This window comes from Balaenoptera borealis, assembly GCF_965194805.1.
Source record: "Balaenoptera borealis genome assembly, chromosome: 19".
In the NCBI taxonomy this organism is placed as follows: domain Eukaryota; kingdom Metazoa; phylum Chordata; class Mammalia; order Artiodactyla; family Balaenopteridae; genus Balaenoptera; species Balaenoptera borealis.
The window spans coordinates 61,090,458-61,111,628 of NC_138878.1; the positions used below are offsets into that span (position 1 = coordinate 61,090,458).

The window sequence follows — 21,171 nt, forward strand, 5'->3', positions numbered from 1 at the left end:
CCTCAGGCTTTGCGTGTGACTTGTCTCCCTCCTGGGGGCAGCTCTGCCTGTCCCCCCTCTAGCACACAGGGATGTGGGTACCAGGGCCTTCGTCTCCACCAAAGCCTGCTGGGAAGCCAGGGCGTGGCAGAGGGCCTGTCCAGCAGAGGCAGGGTAGCCGTCCGTCCCGGGAGTGAGCAGCGGCTTACAGAAGTAGGCAGAGGAGACGGGCCTGCCGCTGTTGGGTGTGGGAAGGGAGGGCTGCACTTGGGTTTCTGGTGGGGGGAGGTGGCCCATTGCACTGCAGTGACGGAGGCGGACCTTGACCGAAGGCACCTTGACTGCAGGCGTGTCACGTTCAGAGCAGCAGCTGAAGTTTGCTACCCGCCTATCCTTTCTCATCAAGCCCTCGCGACAGCCAGTTTAGGAGGGCTGGAATTACCTATCCCCGCCCCGCCCCCTTTTTCTTCGGCCGCACCGTGCTGCAGGCGGCATCTGTTACGTGACCGAGATTGAACCTTCGCCCCCTGCCGTGGAAGCGCAGAGTCTTAACCACTGGGCCGCCAGGGAGGTCTCCATCCCTATCCCCTTTCTAAAGGTGAGGAAATGGAAGCCCATGAAAGGAGGTTGATCCCCCACCCCCACTTTAAAGGACTTAAAAACACTTATTCTACAAGTAATAAAAGACTGTGGTCTCGCTGTAAGTCATTGATACGGTTCATATACATACCAGAGAAATGTGAACGTCACCCCTGACCTTTGCCCTCCATCCTAATCCTCTGCAGAGGTAGCTGTCTCTGCAGTTTGCTCTGAAGGGTTCCGTCATGTTCCACGTGTGAGTCTGTTAAATTACATACGTATACATTGGAAAATAGTGTTTTAATTTTTCTGTGTCTGGGATAGGATCATACCATATGTGGTTCTGTAACTTGCCGTTTAGCACATGTTGGGGAATTTATGTCTGTGTAGGGTGCGTCCTCATTCTTTTTCTCAGCTGCAGAGAATTCCACTGTACAACCATGCTGTGATTCCACTCACCCAGACCCATATTGCTCCTGGTGAAGCTGGAGGGGATACCTGTGTACCTGTGCCGTTTCACATGTGTGTGTAGGACAAGTACCTGGAAGTGAATCTCTGGGCTACAGGGAAAGTGTATCTAAAAGGTCATTTGGATCCAGCCAAAATGCTCTCTGCATATAGGAGTCCCCCCCCTTGTTTGCTCATAGCTTTACTACGGTATGGTCTCACTTTTTATTTTATCGTGCATGGTTACCAGTAAGGTTGAGCACCTTTTCATATGATCACTGGTGGTTTCTTCCATGCTGGTTCAAATCTTTGGACCATTTTCCTCCTGGGCTGTTTTCTTGTTTGTTTATAGTAGCTCTTTATTTATTATGGGTCTGAAGACTGTCATACATGTCACAGACATTTCTCCCAGGCTCTTCCTTTTGACTTTGTGCATGGTATCTTGTCAGGAGTGTCCATTGCTTTTAGTTTTCTGTTAGTCTTTCTCTATTTTTTATCATGGCCTTTAGGCAGGTTGCTCCAGGACAAGATGTTTATAAAAATATAGCAGGCGATTTATAAAACAAATGGCTGAAGGGAGAGACTAACGTCAGAGCCTCCTCCTTCCCGCCACATCACAATTTAAGGAACTGTTCCTGCTGTTCCTCCCCTTCTCCCATCTTAAAAAGGACTGTTATACAGACAAGAAAACTGCAGTGTGCGTGTGTGTATAGGGGAGGGGGCAGAGGATGGTAGGTTGAGGTGCAAATGGAAGCCACTTGGTGTCTGCTAACGCCTTAAGCCCCAGCCTTTGACCCAGTAACTTCATCCTGGGGAGGGAGTCTGAAGGAAGCTGCTGGAAAAAGGGAGGAAACTCTTAATGTCCAGAGATGGCCAGCAGAGCATCTGTCAAATGCTGGGTTACCCGGGGGATGGAGAGGTCCCAGCTACCCGAGGACAGATTCTGCCAGCCGGGGCATTAGGCAGAGTCCTCAGGAAGTTCTCACTGTTTAATGTCCTGGGGAAATGCGTCTGTTCCCCTGTGTGCAAAAAACACGGGGTAACAGCAAAGACAGGTTTGTGGGTTTCCCTGCATATCAATTACATTTCACTTCTGATTTTTACATTAAAAGAAAAAAATTTAAAATGCTGAACTCTAGTTAAAGATTTGCAAGCTGCAGTGGTGCCCTGATGTCTGCAACTTCTTTTTTTTTTTTTTTTTGCAACTTCTTTTTGAAATGCATAAAATAAAGGGGATGAACGGACAGATAGGGGAGGGACAGATGCCCAGATGCGTCATCAAACAAGTTCAGGGAAATGTTAACGGTAGAATCTAGGTGCTGGTGCACATGGGTGCTCCCCGGAAAACTCGGTTGCCTTTACCGTTTGAAAATCTTGCTAATAATTATTGGGAAAAAGCACATTGGGATTTAGCATGATGCTGATGGAACCTTAAGGTTCAAAGTCAATTACTTGCACTGGTCCCTTCCAAGGTCCTACACCTCCTTTCGAACTTGTAACTTACTATTTTTCCTGTAGCGGGTCCCTCAAATTGTAAAAGCTTCAGGCACCACAAAACCTGAATCTGCCCAATTGTGGTATTAAAAAAAGTGAATTACCCACCAGTTGAGTGATGCCTGAATAAATGATAGTGCATCTATACTGCAGAGGGAGCTAGAGTTGGTTATTTAAAGGATGGAGGCCATCTGTAGGCAGCAGCCTTAAATTGTGGTTAAGAGCATGGACTTGGGAGCTAGAATCTTGATTTCAAATCCCAGCTCCGTTACATACTAGCTGTGTGACCTCGTGAAGGTTACTTCACTTCTCTGTGCCCCAGAGTCCCCATCTGCAAAATGGACATAATGATAGTGCCTACTTCATTGGGTTATTCCAAGGGTGGCGCCTGCACACAGAAGTGCTTAGGACAGGGGCCTGGCACAGAGTAAGCCCTAGATGAGTGTATTATAATGTTAGGGAAAAACAAAAATGGGAAAAAAAAAAAGTGTGGAAACTTGCAATCTGTGCCAAAGACTCCTCACACATGCTCTTACCTTTTGACCCACTGATTGCACTCTTGGGAACATGCCTGAAGGAAATGGCCGGAAATTTGGGGAAAAGCATAATGCAGAGGCAGGTCAGTCAGAGCGCTGTGTAGAATGGAAGGAAGCGTGGTAATGGCCGTGGGGTGGGCCTGGCCACTCAGGGGAGGGAGGCCTCTGCGGCCACTAACCCAGGGGTCGGAAGCATGCGTAATAACCGGAATGTGTTTATGTTCTGCTCTTTTGTGGAATAAAGGAAACAGGATCTGCCCCCATCCATGCTGGGCTTCATTGAACTAACCCTGTGCCCAGAGTCTCTTGGGTGGGGGATTCCAGGGGATGCTTTTTCCATCTTCAGCCTTTTTCCAGCTTTTCCAAACTTTTTTAAAAATAGGAATTCAAAATATGGACATAGATGCCTTGATGTGCTGTTTGGAAGATTAGAAACAGAAACAGTCCAAATATAGACAATGGGAAATGGGTTTTTATAAGTGAGATGTCTACACGATGGGATATTTCATCACCATTTAAGAAAAAAAAAACAGCTTTGGGGAGAATATTTTTGGGGGGAAGGGGAGGAATTTTTAATGATCGGGGGAAATACTTATGGTCTGTCTTAGAGAACTGTTAAATGGGGAAAGGATTATGACTCTGACTAGTTTAAAAATGTAAATAAACACATAGGCAGAGAAAGGCATTTGGGAAGATGTACACCAGGGTTAACAGGGGCTAAACTCCGATGGTGAATGATGCTAGATTTGTATCTTCCTCCTTAAATCTGCTTTTATGTATCTTCTCCACTTCACTGGGGCGAACCCTGGGTGAGCTTTGCCAACCTCCACCCACCCTCCTTACAGCAGGGGCTGGAGGCAGCAACTGCATTTCCCAGACGCCCTCGCAGCTGGATTCTAGGTGTAGGACAGGCCCCAGCGGTTAGAGTCCTTCCAGAGACATGGACGGCAGAAGTGACCCCAGGGTCACAGCCAGGACTGGGCGTTCTTGAGCCCAGAGGTTCCCTGGAAGCAGGTGGGTTCTGTGCAGCCGTCCTGGGCATTATCCCCAGAGCCCAGCCTAGAGCCTGCTGCCCCAGACTCCCTTGGTTTTGTAAGCACCTGATTCCCTGTATTAAATCCCTTCCTGTTTAAAACACCTGGAGTGGTTTCTAGTTAGGCTCTGATCCCTGCCCAAGATGCATTGTTTTTACGCTCAGGAAAGTAATTTTTAAAATTCTAAGAGCTTTCCGAGGTCTGCAAGAAACTAAACCATTTCTGTGACGTTTTTGCTGTGTTCATTTGCCATCCAAAGAGATGCTGGCCCAGAGAGGGCAAGGGGCTTACCCAAGACCACACAGTTGCTAAGAGTCAGGGGCCAGGCGGAACTTTGTCCATTCCACTTAGAGAGCCCAGCCTTCCATGAATGAGGCAGGAGCACAGATAGATAGATGGCTGAGGACACCTCCAACCCTTTGTGCTCACCTGCCCCACAAGTTCATGGTGGGGGGAGGGGGTAATTGACCTATGGTCTAAAATCCTCCTGTGACCCAAACTCTAGAGTGACACATTAAGTCCCCCAGGCCAAAAACCTGGCAACATCATGGATTCCTCCCTTTCCTTTAATGATAATGTCATTTAAACAATTAATACTTGTTCCATAATTAGAAGGCTGTCTCTGTCCCATGTCCTTGTTCTGGTCCCAGTGTGACAGGCGTTACTGTGCTCCCCCCACCTCTGTTTTTCTTTACCACTGAGGAGTCTGAAGCACAGACAAGGGAAGTGACTTGCCCAGATTTGAGATTCTACCCGGGTCATGTCCATTCTCCCTTTGAAAGAGCTCTTGCATTTGTCCCCACCCCCAGTCACCCACCCAGGTACTAACTCCAAAATACTGAGTCCTCTCCTAGTAATTGACATTTGAGCAGAGACTGGAATAAAACAAGGGAGGCAGCCATGAAGATAGAACAGGAAAAATTGTTTCCAGGTGGAGAGAACAGCCAGTGCAAAGGCCCTGGGGTTGGGAGCCTCAGGAAGGGCAAAGAGACCTGGGCGCCTGCAGCCAAGGGAACCAAAGAGAGAATGTGGGAGGTGAGGCCCATGATGCAACCTGAGAAGACATCATGCAGTGCCATTCAGACCATGTGAGGAGAGAGAGTCCCTCTGGCTGTGGTTGGGGAACAGACTGTTGGGGGCAAGAGATGAAGCGAGAAAGCAGCTGCAGTAGTCCAGGTGGGAAATGAGAGTGCTGGACCAGGGTGGAATCAGTGGAGGGGAGAAGCAGTCAGATTCTGGATCCATTTTGAAGGTGGAATGCGCAGATTGGCCGAGAGGTTGCACGTGGGCGTGAGAGGGTGGAGAGAGACCGAGGATGACACCGAGGATATTCTGGGTGGAACATTTGGATGGAGGGGGATGCCCGATGAGGAGATGGGACATAGATGGTTTGGGGAACACAGGTTCCAGGAAGTAAAGCACTAACACGTTCCTAGCTGGTGAGGAGAAGCAGAGGGAGACAGAGAATGCATGAGAACTGAACGGACGGAGGGGAAATAGTAAAAAGCTGGTTAACTAAGATGGGGACAACTCAAGTAAAAGTGGGTTTGGGGCAGAGAAATTCGGGTTGAATTTTGACCAGATCAAGCCTGAGTTGCCTAATAGGCTTGTAAAAGGCAAAGTGGCGGAAGTGGCCGGACCCAGGAGTTCAGAGGCCCGGTCAGGGAGAGACTGGGGTGGTCAGCGAGTGGGTATTGGTGGCATTTGAGGCAGTGGGAGCTAAGTAAACAAAAGCAGGAGGAGAGAGGGGGATGGGAGAGGGAGGGAAGGAGGAGTGGAAGCGGGCGGGGATCAGCAAAAGGGACCCAGCAAAAGCGGCCAGAGAGGTGGGAGGGAATCTGGACTGCAGAGGAACCACTCCCACGAGGCTGGACGTGCCCCAGAAGGGAGGAGGGTTGGCCAGGAGGTCGGGTCCGGGATGGATCGCTGAGAACTGTCCTGGGGATCCAGGGCGGGGACGCCCCTGGTGACCATGCCTGGAGCGGTCTCGTGGCGCCGCCCGTGGTCCTACGTGAACATTAACGTCCCCCTCTCCCAGAGTGTCGGGCGCGGACCGTCAGGTGCAGGATCTCGGAAGTTCTAGGACCAACGAGTAGAGATGCTGGAGAGGCGGTGGCCGCCAGGGGGCGCCGAGAGCACACGCCCGGAACCAGCTGGCCTGGAGGTTCCCGGGCGACCCTAACTCCCCCTCACCCTTACCCAAGACCCCTCAAAGGACCACATTGCAGCAGGCGGGATAAAAGCTAGACCCTCCCCCCAGGCGAGCGGCAACGCTTTCTGAATGGGTGGAGCAGATCGGAGGCGGGGGTCAGCAGGGGTCCTGGACATGGAGAGGTGGTGGTGGGGTGAGCTGTAAAAGGGCGAGGGCCAGAGGGAGCACAGGAGAGACAGGGACCCTGCCATGAAGGGCGTGTGTAGATCCCGGTGGGGTCGAGGGCAGGAGGGGCGGAGACAGTTACTCAAAGGTTCTTGTCACTTTGCTGTAGGCAAGGCGTGTCAGGCCTCACCTCTGACGACTCCCCTGTCCCACCTGCCCTGTGCCTTCTCCCATTTGCCAGGCAGAGACCTTACCCAGAACCCCTAGGGGCTGGCAGGCATCATTTCAGCCCACCCATCCATCACTGGATCCATCTATCCATCTATCAATCCCTCCATTTCCATCCACTTATCTGTCCATTGGTCCATCCATTTATCCATGCATCCAAACATAAAGAGTGCATGCTGTATGGTTTCGTTTATACAAAGTTCTAGAACAGGCCAAACTCACGTATGTATGGTGATAGAGGATTGTGGTGACCCTTGTTGGGTAACTGACAGGGAAGATGCGTGAGAAAACTTCCTGGGGAACCGGAAATGACCTATATCTTGATATGGGAGATGGTTAAATGGTGTTATACATGTGAAAATTACACTGAGCTGTAACTTTAATATTTGTGCACTATACTGTGTTAAAAAGGTAATTTTAAAAAAAAGAGGATGGTCAGGGAAGGCCTCGCCTAGGAGGTGACATTTGAATAAACACTCCTGTCACCAGCACCACTGAAAGTTCCGAGGCTTCTGCAGGTACCGTATTCCTCAGTGTAGCCCGCACCAAAATACTTGCCCTAGTTCCTTTGGGTACCATATTCACCAGAATATGTCACACAAGTTCCTGCCTCCTACCGTTTGCACCTGTGTCGGTGGCTCAGTATGCCCCATGTGAATGAAAGAGGCCTGATGGAAACTCGGTGGGACTTTGGACAAATCTGCCTCCAGTGGAAGAAGAGCCTATAAGCCCTACTTTACAACATTTAAAATGGGAAATATGCCCTTTCCCTTTAAGGATGTAAGTTGGCTTCTTATCGGCCAAGGTCCAGTCTGCAAGGAAGTGAACCCCCTCCCCCAACTCTCCCCCATCCAACTTGCCTGAATTCTAAGCGCCTGGTACTGGCCTAGAAAGAGATAAGAATTATCACAGGGAGAGGAAGATAAGAATTCTCCTGGTGTTAACAAATGACTTAGTTTGCATTCCTGTTTCACAGACATTAAAAATAAATAAATTTATTTATTATTTTTGGCTGTGTTGGGTCTTCGTTGCTGTGCGTGGGCTTTCTCTAGTTGCAGCGAGCGGGGACTACTCTTCGCTGCGGTGTGTGGGCTTCTCATTGTGGTGGCTTCTCTTGTTGCAGAGCACGGGCTATAGAGCGGACGGGCTTCAGTAGATGCGGTGCGTGGGCTCAGTAGTTGTGGCTCATGGGCTCTAGAGCAGCAGGCTCAGTAGTTGCGGCGCACGGGCTTAGTTGCCCCGCGGCATGTGGGATCTTCCTGGACCAGGGCTCGAACCCATGTCCCCTGCATTGGCAGGTGGATTCCTAACCACTGTGCCACCAGGGAAGCCCCACATACATTTTTTATACTATTCAATTGTAGCCATTAATATAAGAGACTCTCTAATAAGCTTACTAAGTATTTTCTTAAAGATGTGTTTATCTGACAAGTATTTACTGAGTGCTAGCCGCATGCCACTCACCACTTTAGATGCTGGACACATACCAGGAGGGAAGAAAAAACAGAAAAACACGGAGTGCACATTCTAGGCGGGGGAGACGGCTAACAGCTTAAAAAAAAAAAAAACAAAAAAAAAACCTAAAGTAAGATACATAGAATGTCAAGGGCGTAAGTGCCATGAGAAAAAGGGGGTACAGAGGGCTGGAAGAGGTGTTGCAATTTTAAATAGGGTGTCAGGGAAGAAGTGACATTTGAGCAAAGATATGAAGTAAGGAAAGAGCCCTGCGACTGTCTGAAGGAAAAGTGTTCTAGGCAGTGGGAACAGTAAATGCAAAATCTCTGAGGTGGGGACTTCTCTGGTGGGCCAGTTGTTAAGAATCCGCCTTCCAATGTTGGGGAACTAAGATCCCACACGCCGTGGGGCAACTAAGCCTGCGTGCGGCAACTACTGAGCCTGCGCGTCTGGATCCCATGCGCCACAACTAGAGAGAAGCTCGCGTGCTGCAACAAAGATCCCGCGTGCCGCCACTAAGACCCAACGCAGCTGAATAAATAAAAAGATAAAACAAACAAACAAAAAACCCCCAAAATCTCTGAGGTGGATACATGCTAAAATGCAGACAAACCTCGAAAAAGTTATGCTAAGTCAGACACAGAAGATCCTGTAGGGACTTCCCTGGAGGTCCAGTGGTTAAGACTTTGCCTTCCAATGAAAGGGTGCAGGTTCATTCCCTGGTCAAGGAGCTAAGATCCCACATGCCTCGCGGCCACAAAAACAAAAACAAAAACAAAACATAAAGCAAAAGCAATATTGTAACAAATTCAATAAAGACTTAAAAAATGGTCCACATCAAAAAAAAAAAAACTTAAAAAAAAATCACGTATTGTATGATTCCATTTACACGAAATGTCCAGAACAGGCAAATCCATAGAGACAGAAGGTAAATTAGTGGTTTCCAGGGGCTGGGGGGAGGCGGGGAGTGGGGAGTGACCGCTTAATGGGTACAGGCCTCCTTTTGGGGTGATGAAAATGTCTTGGAACTAGATAGAGGTGCCGGTTGCACAGCATTGTGACTGTACCAAATGCTTCTAATGTTAAGTGTTAGATTAGGTGTATTTTACCACAATTAAAACACACACAACTCCCATCTCCCATCGCCACCATTTCCTATAAGAAATGATGACAAGACCATTTTTTTAAAAAAACAGAATGTACTCTGTGAATGTACCAAATGCCACTGAATCGTACATTCTAAGATGGTTAATTTTATGTGATGTGAATTTAACCTCAATTTTTAAAAAAGGAAGAAACTCCACAAAACCCCAAAAAACTCTGAAGAGGCGTGTCAGTTTTGTTCCGAGAAGAGCAAGGAGGCCAGTGTAGTTGGAGCGTAGTGAGGAGGGCATAAGATCAGAGAGGTAAAGAGGGGGTCAGAACATCCGGGCCTGTGGTCCACGATGATGACTTTGGGTGATGAAGCCGGGCTTGAGCAGACGCTGGTGGGGACTGGCGCCCCCTGGCGGCCACATAGGGAACAGACTGTGAGGGAAAGTAGGGCAGGGCAGGAGCTCCCTGAGTCCTTCCCGGAGGTGGTAGGGTCTCCAACAGCGCCCGCAGGTGGAGGTGCAGAGGGGTGGGTACATCCGGGATATATTGTGAAAGTAAATCCACCATCACTGACTGATCTACAAAGAAAGAAGCCAATAGACTCCAAGTTTTTTTTTGCCTGGTCTGGAGTTGCCATTTCGAGATGGGGAAGACTGGAGAAGGAGGGGCCCAGAGGTGGGGTGGGCGAATCAGGACCTCAGGTTGCTGGTGCCCGTTAGACGCCCAACAGTCGGTGTCAAGTAGGCAGTTGGCCTTCAGGAGTGGAAGTATGCATTTGGAATTTGCATTAATTATATCCCAAACACGTGAAAAATGCCCATTCTCTCCGTACCTAGTGCAGTAGAGTAGAAATTTCATAAAGCGATTCCTGGCAGCCCCCTCAAGCCCACACACAATGGAACAGCGAACAGCGTGGCGTAGTTTGTTTTTTAGACTTTTTCTTTTGCGTACCCTCCTCCCTCTGGGTCTGACCAGGGTTACCAGTTGTGTCAGGGTCCCCAGACCAGCCCCGTGTTCAGGGATTTGCTAGAAGGTCCTAGAGGAGTCCGTATAGAGTTGATTGACTGATTTCTTTTGGCCGCGCCATGCAGTTTGGGGGATCTCAGTTCCCCGACAGGGATTGAACCCGGGCCGCAGCAGAGAAAGCCGGGAATCCTAACTGCTAGGCCGCCAGGGAACTCCCCAGAGTTGATTCATTATAGTGACATAGTAGGACACGCAGCGGATCATAATGGGAGAGTCTGGAGAAATCCGCATGCAAGATTCTTATGTTTACTCCCTCCCATGAGGGCTCACCCTGAGCATATTTCCCCAGCAATGAAAATGCAGCAATATGTATGCAACGTTTCTGTACAGAGAAGCCCATGAGAGGGACTTCCCTGGTGGCACAGTGGATAGGACTCTGCGCTCCAAATGCAGGGGGCCCAGGTTCCATCCCTGTTTGGGGAACTAGAACCCACATGCATGGCGCAACTAAGAGTTTGCATGCCACAACTAAGGAGCCCATGTGCCGCAACTAAGACTCTGTGCAACTAAATAAATATTAAAAAAAAAAAAGTTATTGGTTTAAAAAAAAAAAAGAAGTCCATTAGAGACTCAGGACCCAAGTGTTTTGGGGAGGCTATTCATGTAGGTACCCTCTACCCAGCATGTACCCAAATTCCAGACTTCCAGAAGGCAAGCAGACATCAGCAGCATAAACCATATTGTTTTGTACAGTCTAGGCAGACTGAGCATCCTTATCGTTAGGAAAGTTTCATATCAGTGGAGGAAAATGTTTATCAGCCAATTTCCCCAATGCTAGGCGAGGGCCAACCTTGCATGCAGACTTTTCTAAGGCTAGCAGACCCAAGACTGCTATAGTAACTGCTTCTGAAACTCCAGCTCCCTCACCCCCTTGATGCCTGCAGGTTGAATCTTTATCTCTCCAAGAGGCCAAGTGGCAGTGATGGATTGGAACAAGATGAGAAGCCAGATAAGAAAAAAAAAAAAGCATAAGCTCTAAAAGAAGAGCTAAAACCCTTCAACTTCTCTAAGAAAATAGAGGAAGAAATTTTAGTGACCTTAAGTTTGATATAGATACCTTATATATGACACCCAAAATCATGAAGTATAATTAAAGGAAAAAATACACTGGACTCATCAAAATGAAAGTCTTGCTCAAAAAAGACACTGTTGCAGAAATGAAAAGGCAAGCCACAGACTGGGAAAATATTTGCAAAACAGATATCTGACAAAAGACATATCTAGAATATATAAAGAACTCTTACAATTTAATAAGAAGAAGACAACTCAAAAAATGGGCAAAAGATTTGAGGAAATAGACACTTCATCAGAGAAGACATAGGACTGGCAAATAAGGGCATGAAAAGACTTCATTAATATTTAGGAAAATGCAAATTTAAATCACAATGAGATACTTCCCTAGGCCCATTGGAAGGATAAGGTCCCTTATCCTCCCAAGTGCTGGCGAGGATAAGGATGAGGATGGAGCAACTGGAACTCTGGCACCCTGCTGGTGGGAATATGAAATGTTACAACCACTGTGGACAACAGTTTGGCAGTTTCTTAAAAAGTTAACCATACACCCACCCTCTGATCCAGGGCTTCTACACCTAGGTATCTACAAGACAGAGGAAAGCAGGTGGCCGTGCAAAGACATATGTGCATGAAGGTACACAGCAGCTTTGTGAAAAGCTGAGGGAGCCCCCCAGGCAGGACCAAGCCCTGAAGTTCACGGGGCTCCCGGGACAGGTCTCCCGGCAGGCGCTGCTCTAACTGCTAAAAACCTCAGGCCTCGGGGCTTGGGGCAGCCAGCACCTAGTGGGAGGGCGAGGCTCAGCAAGGGGTGGACTTGCCAAGGCCACCCAGCCAGGTCTGGCTCTTGGGACCTGCAGGTCCCACGTCAGCAGCCCCAGAGAAGGCAGAGTGTGGGGAGGAGTGAGGGGGTAACTCCAGACGGCACCCTGAGGTCACTGTCCCACCCCTCATGTCCCCGATGGAGGGCTTCCTCCCACCCCCGCCTGGGCTCACGGTACCTCGGTTCCTGTCGCCGCCCCTGGCCTCCTGCTCCTGCGTGTGCAGCACCTCGGGGCTGTTGGTGAAGATGCAGGTGGGGTGGAGCACGGCACCCTGCTTGGTCTCAGTGTGGAAGATCTGGAGAAGCTGAAGGTGGGCACTGGTGACAGAGGCCTCAGACCTTCTCTTCCCGCTGCCAGGTTCCCTCCTCCTCATCAACTCAAAGTCCCCTCCTCCAGGAAGCCCTCCCTGACCTCCTCCCAGGCTGGTCAGATGCCCCCTTTGGATGCCTCCAAACTTAGCCCCGTCCACTCTGGGTCTTCTCCTTCTGGGGACAACATATATCAGGGTCTTGGTGAATGTTTGTTGAATGAATGAATGAATGGAGTGAATAGTACTAAACAGTTTGGACCTGTCTAGAGGGCACTGGGGGGCCCACAGAGAGGAGTGACAGGGTCAGGTCAGTGCTTCAGGACACGCTCCAGGCTCCCTCTCAGGCGGGGGCCTCTGCACGTGCTGGTCCCATGAATGGTGGAGTCGGGGTCCTCCACAGACAGGCCCAGCCTGCTGAGGGCTCAGTGGTCCTCCCTGGGGTGGGGGTGGGGCGCACAAGGAGAAGCCACAGCCTCAGGAAGGCCCTGGCCCCATGCAGAACGACAGTCAGATGGGGTGCCCCGCCGCTAGCCTTACCTGCATCCGGGTGTTGAAGACATTGAAAGCGTGATGGGATTCCGGGTCACTCTCCAGGGCCACCAGATTAGACACAGAGCCTCGGGCAGCGTCTTCCCTGGAGCAGGGATGAGGCAGAGGCTGGACCCCCTGGCTTCTTGGAAGTCCAGGCCTCCTTCACCCCTTGGAGCTTTCGGGGTCCCTGACAACTCCCCATCCCACCTGACCCACCCCACCTGCCCCCCCTTTTCTCCGTCTTGCCAACAGGAAGGTGGTTCAGAGCACAGGCTCCACAGCCAGACAGCGGGGTCATATCCATGCTCTGTGCCTGGTGTGACCTCATCCAAGTACCTCAGTTTGCCCATCTGTAAAATGGGATAACACATTTCCTGCCATTTAGGCCCGAAGGAGGCTTTTGTCTCATTGTGTATTTAATAACAGAGCTGCCTTCCCTGATCTATTTACAAAACTCCCCAGCCAGCACTCCCTGCCATCCTTCCTGGCTTTATTTTTCTTCCCAGCACTCACTATGCTCTAAATAAATAGGAATCCTTATTTATTTACGTTTTCCCGTGTCCGTCTCCCTGACCATAACATGAGCCCCAGGAGGCAGGGACCACGTCTGTTTACTGCGTGTGCCCGAGCCTGGGCGTGGGTCGCTGTGAGGCTGTGAGTGGGAGTCTCCGTGTGTTGTGTGATTGGGCTGCAGTGTCTCTGCCTGGGTGTGTCCCTGGGGTGGTGTGTGGTTGTGCAATGGTGTTCATGCCCAGATGCATCCAAGTGAGAGTCTGTCTGGGAGTCTGGCTGGGTTATTGGTAGGTTAATGTTGTGTGTGTGTGTGTGTGTGTGTGTGTGTGTGTCCGTGGGCATTATTGATCACGTCTCTGTGTGCAGCTGTGCGGTCGTGTATCAATGCCCGTGGCCAAATTCAGCAGTGTGCGCTCTGTATACAATTGTGTGTCCCAGTGAGCGGGATCTCTGGGTGAGCTGCTGTGTCTCTGTCCGGATACACGTGTGTTGTGTTATTGTGCGTCCAGCGTACAGTTGTGTGTTCTACCACGTGGCCGGGTAGAGGCGGCAGCCATCGTGCGTGAGTTGCGCATTTGGAGGTGTAGTTGTTGTGACCCTGGCTGGGTATGGGCTGGGCTCTTGTATAGGGAGAGCCTGGTGTGCTTTTGTGTCATTGTGTAGCAGAATAGAGGTTTGTGCTGTTGTGTTGTGTCTCCGGCTGGGCTGTGGTTTGTCTGGATGTGCAATTGTGTAGCCAGGTAAGGGGAGAGCTGTGGTTACCATTTGTGTGTGTGTGTGTGTGTGTGTGAGAGAGAGAGAGTGAGCAAGGGATGGATTCCCAACCCCAGAAGCATGACTACTGCCTCCAGTCTCCTCCACTCCTGGGCAACAGAGACCTCTTTGTTCTCAGTGGCAGAAGGGGGTTGTCTCTCACTCTTCAGGCCCCTGGCAAGTTCTCAGCCCTAAGCCCAGTCAACAAAACAGCCTCTGAGCATCTGCCCTGTGCCCAGCCACTTGCTGGGTGTGCTGAGAAAACGTCAGACCTGGGACAACCAGAGTGGTTGGGGCGGTGTTGGGGGACCCCCGCGGGGACCCTGGCCAGCCTGCGGGGTTTGGGTGGCCTTCCTTGAGGACAGCATTGTTAGAAGATAATTTTGGGGAAAAAAGGGAAGATCATGACTCATACAGATCTAAAAGTGAACACATGTTAAAGATTTCACTTAACACTGTGAGGTGTTATAACTGGTTCAAAGGAAAATCAACGAACAGACGCATTTATAGATCAGGAATATTGAAACAAAAATGCAAATAGAGGCAAAACATTTGGGGGGTCTTATGGTCTGAATGTTTGCGTTCCCCCGAAGATGATGGTATTAGGAGGTGGGGCCTTTGGGAGGTGCTTAGGTCATGAGGGTGGAGCTCTCGTGAATGAGATTAGTACCCTTATAAAAGAGACCCCAGAGACATCCCCTGCCTCTTCCATCAGGTGAGGACCCAGTGAGAAGGTGGCAACTATGAACCAGGAAGAAGGCTCTCACTCAACCATGCTGGCACCTTGATCTTGGACTTTGAAGCTTCCAGAACTGGGAGCAATAAATTTCCATTGTTTATAAGCTATAAACTGTAGTATTTTGTTATAGCAGCCCAAACAGACTAAGGGAGAGAGGGTTGTCCCTCCACCAGACAGAATTCATTTGCATGCCTGTACAGAAGAATTATTTTGTACTGCCATCACTTATCTACAATTTATGGAGTTGTAAAACAGAACCCCATAGAATCATATAACTCTGAATGGCTTGTTACAGGCTGAATTATGTCCCACCAGAATTCATATGTGAAGTCCTAACCCCCAGTACCTCATAATGTGACCTTATTTGGAAGCAAGGTTGTTGCAGATGTAATTACTTAAGATGAGGTCATACTGGCATAGGGTGGGCCCTAATCTAAAATGACTGGGTCCTGGGAATTCCCTGGTGGTAAGACTCCGCACTTCCACTGCAGGGGGCATGGGTTCGATCCCTGGTCAGGGAACTAAGATCCCACATGCGACGTGGCATGGCCAATAAATAAAATAAAATAAAGATAAAATAAAATAAAATAAAGTAAATAGGGAAATTTGGACACAGACATGCACACAGGGAGAGTGCCACATGAAGTTGAAGGCAGATATTGGGTGATGTACTTAGAAGCCAAGGAGCACCAAAGATTGCCAGCAAAACACCAGAAGCTAGGAGACAAGCATGGCACAAATTCTTTCTCACAGACTTTAGAGGGAACTAACCCTGCTGACACCTTGATCTCTGCCTTCTGGCCTCTAGAACCGTGAAATAAATTTCTGGGGTTTAAGCCACTCAGTTTGTGGTACTTTGTGATGACAGCCCTAGCAAACTAATACAAATGTAATATAGAGAAGGTATAATTTATCACAACACAAAATTTTCCCTACAATACGTTGGAGCTGATTTCTGGAGGATAAGCAGGGTCAGGCAGTAGGAGAGGGTAGAAACAGCATGTGCAAAGTCCCAGAGGCAGGTGAGTGGGTGAGGTCCCTGATTCCACGTGGCTAAGGCACTAAGAGAGGGGCAAGAAGGGAACAATGGGACCAGTCAGGGGCAGAGCATGCTAAGGCTTGGGGTTCTTTTGCTTGTTTTCTTGGCCAAGCCAGGCGGCTTGCGAGATCTAAGTTCCCCCACCAGGGACTGAACCCTGGCCACAGTAATGAAAGCCCGGAATCCTAACCACTAGGCCACCAGGGAACTCCAGAGGCTTGGGTTTTTGTTCTGAGGACCCTGGAAGCCTGAAAAAGACCTCTATTTATGGGACACTGACTAGCCCAGCCACATGTTATCTGCTCTACATCACAGGCTCATTATATCGTCCCAAGACCACTGAGATCAGAGGACACACAGCCAGCAAAAGAGGTGGGGTGGAACTTGAACCATGTCTGCCAAGTGCCCCGAGATGTCAGGGTCACAGCAGGTGAGGACCGGCGGATCAAAGACAGAAGCTGCGGTGGGAAGACCTCGGGAAGAGCTAAGGGCAGGGACTTTGTCTATTTTTTCACTGCTGTGTCTTCGGAACCTATGACTGCAGGTAGGTACCCAGTACGTATTTGTTAGATGGGTGAATATTCTCTGAAGGCGATTGTGCCCATCTTTCGGAGGAGGAAACTGAGGCTCAGAGAAATGCATCGCGCCCTAAGCCTTTAACTCAGCTGCCAGCTTCCAGCTTCCAGCACTTTCCATGAACACCTTGCCACAGAGAGGGCTGGAAGGCGCAAAATGGGGGGGGGGATGCCAAGCTGATCAGACGGCGCCCGGGTGCGGATGCCAGGCTTTAATAAGGCAGCGGGGGCCCTGGAGCGCTCGCTGGAAACCCCAGCTTCAGGGGCTGCCCTGAGTACCCCAAATCCTTTCGGACACGGCCCTCTCGGCCTCCCCGCCGCCCCGCCCCCCAGGTCCTCGCTGCAAAACAACCGCCTGCGCTCGCACTTCCGTTTCCTCCCAGTAGCAGTTGGCCCTGAATCCCCGCCCCACGAGGCCATACCATTCCAGCCCGGAGGGGGAGATCCGGGAGGGGGCGCGCAAAGGCTTCTCCCGGGACCCCCTCTGCCGGCATGCTCCCTGGCCTCACAGGGCGAGAGGAGGGAGATTTGCGTCGGGCCCTCAGGGTGGTGGTGGGCCGCAGGGCCCCCCTCGTCCCCGCTGTGGGGCCTTTCTCCCCTCATCCACCCCCCCGGCGTTGGTCCGCTCTGTGGAACGCCGCGTACCAGGCCTCTCTGCGCATGCTCCGCCTCGGGGCGCCTACCCTGCATTTTCTCGCCGCGGTGCGGATCGGGTGTTAGGACTGAAGCTGATGCTCCGGTCCGGAATCATGGGTGTTCCCGTCCGAGTCGTCTATTGGTGAGCACGAGGGCCGGAGGTCCCCTCTTCGAATCCCGCCCGGGCCCCGCCCTGTCCTGGCGGAGCCGGGCGCTGGGGGCGTCGGGGGCAGGACTCATGGGCATACTTCCACTGGGAAAAGGATTCCGTGGGGGAGGGAAACAGAGGGCGTTGATTTCTCTGCCCCCCCCCGGTCCCCAGTTTGTAACATTCTAGACGTCTCAGGTCACAAAAGGTAGAACTGCGACACGTGTGTGTTGTTTTAACCGCCCCCCCGATTCCGGGGCTCAGTGTGGGGAGCAGGTGGGGGTCAGTTTGTAATGGGAGAGGAGGTTCCGTCAGCGCTTAGGTTTCCCCTCCCCCAGTACCTGGAACAATCGTGGGGTGGGGCCGGCCAGAGTCGAGAAGGTTCGAGAAGGTTCCGGCGTGCGTTTGGCAAGGACTTGAATGCATACAGTGGATGCCTTTCGCTACTAACCCTAGTCTTTTTCTGGCCTCGCTTTTCCTGTCTGTAGAGGGAGTGATCTTAACGTTAGCGCGGAGGGAATGCTGTGTGTTGGGTGTTAAACATTTGATCTGATTGGTCCGTTCAGAGTGAAAAAGTGCCAGGTCGGCAGGCAGTGTTCTGTCCTGTAGACCGCTTGATCGCCCTGGCACCTAGGGCTGTGCTGGCATGCACAGGCATGCTGGCCTGTAGGCGCTGAATAAATACATGTTAAGTGAATTTCCTCTCTCGGAAACCCCTTGAGTGGGGGTGTGTGTCTAGCTCCATTTTACAGGTGAGGAAACTGAAGCTGGGAGTGGGGCAGTGGCAGGTCAGTAGCTCGAGGTTCAGGCTGCAGATCACAGATTACCCGAATCTGGGTCCACTGGCTGTCATGTTTGTGAGATGTCCAGAGGGGGTTATGAAAGGCTCAGATCTGTCACAGCATTAGCGGTGTCCCTGCCCGCTCGGTCACGCAGGGGGTGGAGTGAAATTTTGAGGCCCGGGGGGCCTGTGCACCAGACTCCAGTTCCAAAATAGCCTCCCGTGGGGGGTTGGGGAGGCGTTTAGATTTCATCCTCGGGCCTGGCAGGGCCTTGGGGATCCAGGAATAATGGTTTCCCTTGGACGGGCGGGGGTGGGGCTGTTATTTCAGCAGTCGTCCTAACCCAGTTCTCTCCATTGCCTCCGCCTCTGCTCTGCCTCATGCTGTGGTCTCTCCTTGTCGCCCCTTGTTTCTGCACCCCCGCTCATCTCTTGTCTCCCTTGCTCTGTGTCGAATTTTCCTCGCGTGGGTGGCTCTCTCCTTCCTGTGTCCCCGCCTCCCCATCTGTGTGCTGCTTCCCAACACTCGGGTGTGTCTCTCGTCTCTCTTGAGGGTGTCTGTGCTTTGCTTGGTTTTGTCATCTGTGTCCCTCTTCATCTCTTCCTGCCCGACCCCCCCCCCCATTTCCCTCCATCTCTGCTCCTGCCTCTCCCTGGATCCCCACCGTCTCCCTCTCTCTCCTGGGACCCGCTCTCTTGGACACTGTCCCACCAGTGGCGCTTGAGGCTACAAGTCCAAGGTAAGCAGAATGGTCCCAAGAGGCACCCCTGGAAGATGGGGGAAGGGGGGCTAGCTGGCGTGGCTCCTGTGGACCCCTGTTGTGACTTCCCACCCCCTTTTGCAGTATCTTCAGCTTAAGAAGAAGTTAGAAGATGAGTTCCCTGGACACCTGGACATCGTGGGTCTTGGGGATGGGGAAGGAGTCAAACATGGGTCACGTCCGTCCCTCAGCCCTGGGTGTCCGTCCTTCAGCCTTGGATGGCAGCGGGGGTGGTTTGGGTCAGCCCCACCCTTCACCCCCGTTCTCCATTCCTTGGGAAGCTGCGGGTGTCCCCAAGAGGGCATCTCAGCCCTGCCAACACCTCTCCCTCTCCCCAGTGCGGCGAGGGGACGCCCCAGGTCACTGGTTTCTTTGAAGTGTTGGTAGCGGGGAAGTTGGTTCACTCCAAGAAGGTATGTCTGTCTGTCCATTCTGCCCCATTTTGGGCTAGTGGGGTGTTGGGACTGGGGTTGGCATCTTGGTCCCAGCTCATCCCTCCCCTCTTCCTCCCTTCTCCAGGGAGGTGATGGCTATGTGGACACGGAGAGCAAGTTTCTGAAGCTGGTGGCCGCCATCAAAGCCGCTTTGGCTCAGGCCTGATGGGCCCTGAAGGCAGAGGTGAGGGGGACCCAGCTCCTAGACAACAGAATTGACGACTCCTAGTTCCTAATGTACTCCAAACCCAAGTACTAGTGTCCAACCCAATACCAGAACAAGTAGCAATTTCCATGTTGTTCTCTGGATCATAGAACTGCTTTTCCGCACTTTCTGAACCTGCTTTTCAATTTTCAAGCCTGTACATTCTAGATGAGCCCCAAACCCAACCTATCCTGGAACTGGGCCCTGGATACTAACCTAGTCCATAACCAAGCTCTGGCTCCTGGCTTTTGAGAGCCTAGAAGCACTTTCTGCCCCCCTCTAAGCTTGAGTGCCAGTTCCCACCCCACGGTGTGCTAGCACTGAGTGTCCTGTGCCAGGATACTGTGGACCCAGGTACCTGCCCCCAGCATGCTTTGCACCAGGAACCTGGTTCTCAAACGCTGTGAACTCAAGTTCCGTTTCTTATCGTCCTCACTAGGGCAGAGTGAGGTTGCTTTCAGTGGGAATTTGGACCCGCAAATTTGAATTAAAGCAGTACAAAAATATGAATGTCTTGCCTCCTGTGCAGGTCTGAAAAGAAGTGAGTCTCCCCAAATTAAAAAAAGAAAATCAAGAATTTCATAATTCCAAAGCTGCATGAGCTGGCGATGTGTGGGCTCTTGCTGTAGGAGGGAGGGGGTGGAGGTGGGGTGCCACCTTTGTGGGGTTTGAACTCCTAAGGACAAACGGAGCGCATCCCTTGCATAAACACACCATTTGCCACCTCCAAACTGCCAGTAACTCAAAGGCATTTGCTTAAATCAGCACAAGGTTTGCTTGGATTCCAGAGGAGTCCACCAATGGATGATTTCATCTAAAATAAGCAAAAATGGGATTTATGTAAGGGAAAAGAGAGAGGGGAAGAATGATTCTTGTTCGCATGGTTTTTGAGTGCAGTTTCAGGAGTCTCGAGACCACCGTCAAGCTCAGCGATTCTCTTGAAGGACTCAGAACTCAGCAGAGCTGTTTTACTCATGGTTACAGATTATTACAGCGAAAGCTTAGAGATTAAAGTCAGTGAAGTGACTCCCTTTAATCTGGCCTCTCTCCCTGTAGTCTGAAGCCCCCTCCCCACCCCTTCTCTCTGCACAGTCCAGTGACCTTGGCCCAGCCCCTCTCGGCAGACGCTTCATGACAGGAAGGACTGAAATGTCTCTTGGACGCCTGGTCCTTCCCTGATGTTCTCGCGGCTGCCGGTTGGGGTAGAGATGGACGCCCCTGGTCTTTGCCTGTGTGTGTGGGAGTGTGCGTGTGTCCCCGGGAGTCTAACTTGGCACGCTGGTCCTGCTTCTTCCTTCCTTTCCCCCCCTGTCCCTCATCTCCCTGCACCCCCCCATGTCTTCCTTCTACCCTCTGGTGTTTGGGGTGGTCCTGCTCCAGGCTTCCTTTTCAAGCGGAAGCCGAGAGCGGCATCAGGATGAGTGAGTCTCACATTTCAGCAGTGATTGCAACGGTTCACAACTCAATAAATGTTGACGAGGTTAACAAACTGTGCCTGTGTCCGCGTGGCTCCATTTTACCCCGGCACCTCCTCCCCCTGCTCTCCAGTCCAGGAAACTAGTGATATGATAGGTACAGAGTTATAACTTAACTTCAGGGTTGAACTTTTCAGTGGTCCCCAAAGCCAAGGTTAAGGTGGCCTCTGGACGCCACCTGGAGCTGCGTGTAACCATCACTGGTGTAAGTCCTCCAGTGTGAAGTGGGCCCCTGGTTGCTGTGTT

General features: G+C 51.1%; 1 protein-coding gene and 1 long non-coding RNA gene across 3 annotated transcripts; one reads left to right on the plus strand and one right to left on the minus strand.

Moving 5' to 3' along the window:
* Window positions 1-11,418: 11,418 nt before the first annotated feature.
* On the minus strand, window positions 11,419-17,751 carry LOC309617071. Of its 2 annotated transcripts, XR_014237742.1 has the most exons (5): window positions 17,611-17,751; window positions 12,873-12,969; window positions 12,595-12,770; window positions 12,203-12,510; window positions 11,419-11,679 (listed from the first exon to the last, which is right to left on the minus strand). It is a non-coding gene; the product is annotated as an uncharacterized lncRNA (long non-coding RNA). The 2 variants fall into 2 exon arrangements; XR_014237741.1 differs by lacking the exon at window positions 12,595-12,770.
* Window positions 17,107-20,940, plus strand: SELENOW (selenoprotein W). The gene is made up of 6 exons (XM_082368697.1): window positions 17,107-17,263; window positions 18,766-18,790; window positions 18,896-18,949; window positions 19,150-19,224; window positions 19,331-19,429; window positions 20,543-20,940. The coding sequence occupies exons 1-5, from the start codon at window positions 17,217-17,219 to the stop codon at window positions 19,409-19,411; spliced, it is 282 nt and encodes a 93-aa protein (XP_082224823.1). The 5' UTR covers window positions 17,107-17,216; the 3' UTR covers window positions 19,412-19,429; window positions 20,543-20,940.
* The last annotated feature ends 231 nt before the right edge of the window (window positions 20,941-21,171 follow it).